The sequence below is a fragment of the Pelophylax lessonae genome (assembly GCF_965119305.1).
Source record: "Pelophylax lessonae genome assembly, chromosome: 4".
Lineage (NCBI taxonomy): Eukaryota > Metazoa > Chordata > Amphibia > Anura > Ranidae > Pelophylax > Pelophylax lessonae.
Window position 1 is genome coordinate 628297559 of NC_138771.1, and position 7726 is coordinate 628305284.

The window sequence follows — 7726 nt, forward strand, 5'->3', positions numbered from 1 at the left end:
CTGTGTATGGCCTGCCTTAGTTGTTGATATGTCAAATGTAATGATAAAGGAGATTGTAAAGAAAGTGTACAAGGATTGAATCATGCATGCCCAGCTTTAGATGCCTTTAGGTCAAATAAAACAGAAATTCCAAAGTTTCATAAAAAATAATTTTATAAACAAAGTCTTCATCAATTATACATCTTTAATTTACAGTGAGCATTACAGACCGGAAACACATGAGCACTGTACAAAAGATACAAATATAATTTAAATATACAAAGACTATTTACAAAAACAAATACAATAAATAACAATCTATGGCCAGGGTCTCCACACGAGTGTTGGGGCGAGAGGGGGAGTGGGTGCAGTAGGAGGGAAGAGAGTCCTTTGAACAGATTTCCTACAGCTGTTTGATTGGGCTGTGTGTGTTGTAGATTGTGGGATCTGTCCAAAAGTGGGCACTTCTGATGAGCTGGAGGGAGAAGGGTAGTGAAGGAAGGGTTGGCAGGGACGGTTTTCAGAGTACAATGTTAAATGGTCTTCTGGAAGTCTTGGGAGTTGGGGAGGGCTTGGTAGGACTTGGCTGTGGTCAGTATTAAAAGATTCATCTGATACAGAGTCCTCCCAATTGTCTGGGCCTTTCTCCTCCATGTGGTGACATAGCTTTTCCACAACATAGTCCCTTTTCCGCTCACAAATTGTAGACGTGGAATTCAAAAAGTTAGTGGCTTGGCTCAACCCTTCTTGAAACCCACCATTAAACCCAGATGATTTTTTGGCTTCTTCGGGCTCTTGGCCTACAAAGAAAGATTTTGAGAATATCACATTGGAAGATATGGTGCAATGGTTGCTTCTAAACTACTGATATTTTTTAAAGTCATGTATAATTGAGTCAAAAAATGTAAGAACATTAAACAAAGGTTATGCAATAAACAGAGAAATGTTAGCAGAAATCTTCAAATAACATAATATACTCTGCATATTTTTGAAAAAATATTATCTAGAGCCAACTACACAAAATATTTTGTAGATGTGGATTTTCAAACTTACAAGGTAACTACAGGTGCATCTCATAAAATTAGAATATCATCAAAAAGTAAATTTATTTCAGTAATTAAAGTGATTGTAAAGTCTCGTTTTTATTTATTTTTTTTTAAATAACAAACATGTTATACTTACCACCTCCACCACCTTACCCACCTCTGTGCAGTTGGTTTTGCACAGAGCAGCCCGGATCCTCCTCTTCTCGGATCCCTCATTGCTGTTCCTGGCCCCTCCCTCCTATGGAGTGCCCCCAAAGCAAGCAGCGTGCTATGGGGGCACCTGGGCTGAGCTGCAGGCCTGTGTGTCCATTCAGATTGGCTCACTGACTTTGATTGACAGCCGTGGGAGCCAATGGCACCTCGTCTGTATCTCAGCCAATCAGGAGGGAGAGTCCCAGGATGGCCAAAGAAACCATGGACATCGCTGGACAGAGAGGAAGCCCAGATAATTTTTAGGGGTGCTGGGGGGGGGCTGCTATACACAGAGGGCTTTTTATCTTAATGCATTAAGATAAAAAAAAAAACCTTCCTGACTTTACAACTCTTTTAATATCAAAAAGTAAAACTCATATATTTTATAGAAAGCAGGAAAGAGCGGTGCCGGCTTAGTGTAGCATAAATGTATTCAGCAATAGTAAATGTAGCAACTTACTCTGAGGTATCTATTTCTATGCTACACTAAGCCAGCGCCGCTCTTTCCTGCTTTCCTCTCCTCACTCCAGTTGGCAGCCGCCGAATGTAGTCCTCCCTCCTATCACCTTTGGGATCCCCCTCTCCGCTGCTCCATACCTCCTTCTCCTTCTCATCCCCCCTTCCCTGTACCATCCAGCTATATTAGAGAGCGCCATGACATCACCCACATATATTTTATAGAGATTACATTGTGTTACACACAGAGTGATATATTTCAAGCATTTCTTTCTTTTAATTTTGATGATTACAGCTTACAGCTATTGAAAACCCATAATTTAATATCTCAGAAAATTAGAATATTACATAAGACCAATAAAAAAAGTATTTTTAATATAGAAATGTTGGTTTGTTGAAAAGTATGTCCATGTACAGTATAGTATGCACTCAATAATTGGTCTGGGCTCCTTTTGCATAAAGTACTGCATCAATGTAGCGTGGCATGGAGGCGACCACTGAGGTGTTATGGAAGCCCAGGTTGCTTTGATAGCGGCCTTCGGCTCATCTGCATTGTTGGGTCTGATGTCTCTCATCTTCCGCTTGACAATACCCCACAGATTCTCCATGGGGTCTAGGTCAGGCGACTTTGCTGGCCACAGCACAGTGATACCATGAACATTAAACCAGGTATTGGTCGTTTTGGCAGTGTGGGCAGGTGCCAAGTCCTGCTGGAAAATGAAATCGGCATCTCCATAAAGCTGGTCAGCAGAGGGAAGCATGAAGTGCTCTAGAATTTTATAGAACCATAATGTTTTGAAAGTCGGCCATAGACGGACCAATTTTCTTTCCTGCAACTACTAGTTGCAGGAAAGAAAATCGCTCAATTCCCCCATCAACACAGTGTTGATGGGGAATCCCTCCTAGGGAGTGGTTGAACCCAAGTTGATCAAATTGGGTATACATGGTTTAAATCTCAGCCTGCCTCTGCTAAACCAGCTGAGATTCAAACTGTCTTTGGTCCCCTTTAGTTGACAAATAAGTTCAGCTTTTAACAAAAAATAATAAATGCACATTTTATTGCAGGTCAAAGAGTGTGCATTTACTATTTTTTGTTTTTGGAGCCTGTAAAGCATTACACCAGCTATCTGCAGACCTGTCAATGTATCAGTTTGCTCATACTTTGTACGGGCAAGCAGATTTTCACTCACAGGAAGAATTAATGAACTACCATGGTGCTCAACAACACCATGGTAGTTCATTGAGAACTACAAGCTGACAGCTGCAAAGGATGTTGGGACCTGTAGTTTCCCTTTTACAGAAGCCTGTGAATGAATAACCTGACCACGTAGGCAGAGCCCTGCATGGCCACGTTAGTTTCAAAGAGTGACAGCAGGCGCCCAGAAAAGATGCCCTCCCGCTGTCACTGGGGAGGAGGGGGAGAAGGGGAATGGCTGCAGCTAAAAAGCCTAAATACGGGTGGAACATGTAACATGTTCCAAAAGGTGATCTTATCCTTTAATGCTATTTGAACATTTAAACCTTTTTAAATTATTTAAAATGTAAAATTTTAATATTTTTAAACTGACTTTTCTATTTCTATAAAATCCTAATTTGATAGGGAAATATTTAATGCAAGTGCACCCATGACACAGTTTTTGCAGAACATTCTCGTGCTCGGTACTAGCTGCTTCCGTTCTAAGATGAGTTTTTTTGCATAAACCTTGTATGTCTCTCACCTGAATTATGGCATAGCTTCAGAAATTGCACTGTCTTCTTCAAAATATCCGCTTTTTCAGCTTTTGGATTTTTTAAAGACTGGGAAGAAAAAATAAAACATCAGCAAACTTGGAACAGAATGGCTAAGAAACAATAGAAAATAATAATACAATTTTAAATTAAAAATTGCTCAAAAAAATTAAAATCACACTCCAAAATGAATAGATATGTATTTTAGAATAGGTGATTGTATCCGTATTAGTGCACTTGCGACAGAGACAATTGAGTACTGTCCGTGATACTTTTTTTATTTGAACTAACATACAATTTTTCAGGACAAGCTTTTGAGGTATGTCCCCTTCATCAGGGTCCAAGAAAAATATACATGAAATACTTTATTATGTTTATCTACATTTACTCATAATATTAGTAATAATTTATTGTAAATAATAATAAATACATATAATATTTACTACTACTACTACTACTAATAATAATAATAATAAAAAAAAATAATAATGCATTTATATTATTGTTGTTATTATTATTACTATTATATCAATATTATTAACAATAATATTAACACAGTAGTTTAAACGTTAAAGATATTATTGAAAAAATATTATTAATAATAATAATAATAATAATAATAATAACTGTAATATTTTACTATCAATTTTTTATTTTTTTGCAAGTTGTATATTAAAGTAGAAATGTAGGCATTTCTTTTTCATTTTAGATATAGTATAGATCAGGGTTTCTCAAACAGGGTTCAGTGGAATCCTAGGGTTCCTCCTGAGGTTGCTAGGGGTTTCTTGAGCAATGGGCAATTTCTGCCTTTCAGATAAGTTCCCAATGACACCATTGTTACTTTTAGGTATCTGTAAGGGGTTAATTCTTCCCAATGATGACAAGAGTAAGGAGCTTTCTTCCCACTGACCGTCACACTAATGTGTCTTGAGTTGTAGATTTTTAATTTTTAGCACTGGTTCCAGAAACCTATTTTGAGGGCTGCAAAGTGCAGGTGCTCCAGAGCTTAGTAAATGAGCAGAAGATCTGCTGACTTCCATCATCCAATCATGTACAAGCAAAAATGCTGTTTTTGTTATTTATTTTCCATGCATGTGATTGGGTATTCTTTGCAAAGCGAAGCCTTACCTCATTTACTAAGCTCTGGAGCAACTGCACTTTGCAAAGTACAAAGTCTATTTACCTTTAGTAAATCAACCCCAAAATGTCTGAACAAGAACCTTAATTTCAGGATCACCAGATATTATTTCGAAGAAAGCAGATTACAAAATATTGAAAATTACTTTTTTTAAAAACAAGTTAAAAAAACAGCTTATATTGCAATTGGGTTTACATATACTATGCACAGTCTCATTGCCTTTAGAAAATCAACCCCAGTATGTTCATTTGGCCTTCAAACTCTTGCCAACCTCATATGGAAATTCAAATTTTTTTAGTAAATGGGATACATTAAATATTTGTTCATCACATTTGATATAAATATATTATTCCAGTAATGGGGCAAAATCCTATATGAAAATATACTATATGATATGAACAATGGAATCCAAATGGAACCCAACAATACACATTTAGCTTTAAAACTTTATGCAATGCCCAAAATGTTTGATAGAGTATTTGGACATCAGCCTGTTTTGGCTCTACATTTCCCTAACATTCACATGGCTGTTCATACCATTGTATCACTTCACATATACTTGCTAATTGCATCAGGAAACGAGACAGCTTGTCTCCTGTCTTTTTACTATTCACCTCTGTCCCTGTAGAGCCCAATTGACTTCTCCTTTGTAGTCACACCAAACTATCTCTAACTTTGCCCCTTTTAATGAAAGACCTTCAGAAAAACTAAAAACCAGACAACATTTTAAAATGAACTTTAATTCCCAAAATATACTAAATAAGGTGCAAATTGTGGAGCTATAAAACATAAGTAGCAAGTTCAGTTCCAACCTCATCATGGGTAGCCTCCAACAGAAGTGTCCTTAGATGTTCAAGACTCTGGTTAATTCTGTCCCTCCTGCGTTTCTCTATCACTGGCTTCATGAGCTACCGAGAGACACAGAGAAAGAGAGAGAATGTATGAAGAATTTAGAATGGTGAGGAACATTCTGGACACAGATAACAGATAAGAAACAAAATATGGTTGGTTTTCATTACTGGCTGTGTGGCGCTTCATCTAAAGTCCCAATGGGCAAAATTCTGCATTTGTACAGATAAAAGATAGAAGAACGAGGGAAAAGTTGAGAAGTATTAAGAGCGGTATTCAGGTAATAAAAGTGATTTTAGTATGAATACTCAATATTGTACAAGATGTGCCAAAAGTTTTCACAAGCAAAAAGAAGGAGGTATTTATGATAAAATGAGGACATTTTAGGTTGTTAACCACAAAAGAATATAGTTTGAGTGAAAAAAAGGTCAACTTTAGACTTTAGCCTCCTTAAGTATCATTCTACATAGAAACAAAAAAAGTTGGGAAGAACTTTAGGTAAAATTAGGAAACAGAGCATGCCTATAATTAGGGAAAAGTTATATTCTATGAAGAATTTAGGAACCTAAAAGTCACCTGAGACAGGAGAAGGTGAAGCAGTTGAAAAAATGTTATATTTTAAAACAATTTTTGAATTATAAAGGTCCCCCAAGACAAAGAATGGAAGCAACTGGAAAAAAAATTATATTCTAAGAAAATTTAAGAGTATAAAAGTACCCAAAGACAAAGAATTAAAGCAATTGAAAACAAAAGTTATATTTTAAAAAAACATTTAGGAGTATAAAAGTTGCCCAAGACAAAGAATGGAAGCAACTGGAAAAAAAATTATATTCTAAGAAAATTTAGGAGTATATAAGTTCACCAAGACAAAGAATGGAAGCAATTGAAAAAAAAAAGTTATATTTTAAAAATAATTTAGTAGTATAAAGGTCCCCCAAGACAAAGAATGGAAGAAACTGGAATAAAACTATATTCTAAGAAAATTTAGGAGTATAAAAGTGCCCCAAGACAAAGAATGGAAGCAATTGAAAAAAAAAAGTTATATTTTAAAAAAACATTTAGGATTATAAAAGTCCCCAAAAGCAAAGAATGGAAGCAACTAAAAAAAATTGTATTCTGAGAAAATTTTGCCGTATAAAAGTCCTCCAAGACAAAGAATGGAGGCAATTGAAAAAAAATAAAGTTATATTTAAAAAAAAAACATTTAGGAGTATAAAAGTCCCCCAAGACAAAGAATGGAAGCAACTAAATAAAATTATATTCTAATTCTAAGAAAATTTAGGAGTATAAAAGTCCACCAAGACAAAGAATGAAAGCAATTGAAAAAAAAAAAAAAGTTATACTTTAAAAAAACATTTAGGAGTATAAAAGCCCCCAAAGACAAAAAATGGAAGCAACTGGAAAAAATTATATTCTAAGAAAATTTAGGAGTATAAAAGCCCCCAAAGACAAATAATTAAAGTAATTGAAAACAAAAGTTATATTTAAAAAAAAAAACATTTAGGAGTATAAAAAGTCCCCCAAGACAAAGAATGGAAGCAACTGGAAAAAAAATTATATTCTAAGAAAATTTAGGAGCATAAAAGTCATCTGAGAAAAAAGATTGAAAGCTAAGAAATTTTAAAGCAAAAAGAAGTATAAAAATGGGAAACACACGGTAAGTAGAAAATTAGATAAAAAGGGTGATTAAGAGGAACTTAATGGGGGACTTTAAATCAAACTTACTTTTTTGTCTTCTTTACTGAGGTATGTGTTCCTCATTGTGACAGCCGCTTGCACAGTCCGGGAGTAATCCCTGGTTTGAGAGTTTTGGAAAAGTCTCCTCTTCCTTATCCCACTCACTCTTCCCCTGAATGCACCTAAGCCGGCCCCCTTCTCTATTGACTCCACCCACAAGCATGACTCATGCATTGTTCCTGTACTCATTGATGTGGCTGCTCTGTCCCATTCCCACCCCCTTCTTCTTGGAACTCATGTCAAAGTACACTCCACAATTAACATTCCTATAGCAATTGGCAATTATCAATAGATAAAAAGGTAGGAAAGTGTGCCTGTGTACAGTGAGCTGAGTATTTGTTGCTATCGTTTAGCGAAGGTGGAGATTTATTTGAGAGTTACCATAATAAACAGGAATATACATCATACAGAAATGTAATTCTAAGGCTCACTAAATTTATACACAGTCAATTCACTGGAAATACATACCATGGTGTGTAATAATATTGAGTATACACCGATAATGATCACACCACACTGTATAATAATACAGAGTATACTCCGATAATGATCACACCGCACTGTATAATAATACTGAGTATACTTCCATAATTATCACACG

General features: G+C 35.7%; 1 protein-coding gene across 1 annotated transcript; it reads right to left on the reverse strand.

The window, feature by feature from the left end:
* Window positions 1-297: 297 nt before the first annotated feature.
* Window positions 298-7149, reverse strand: LOC309554183 (transcription factor HES-7-like; the record flags this gene model as incomplete). The annotated part of the gene is made up of 4 exons (XM_082255814.1): window positions 298-773; window positions 3392-3470; window positions 5352-5447; window positions 7114-7149. The coding sequence occupies 4 exons, from the start codon at window positions 7147-7149 to the stop codon at window positions 298-300; spliced, it is 687 nt and encodes a 228-aa protein (XP_082111940.1).
* Window positions 7150-7726: the final 577 nt, after the last annotated feature.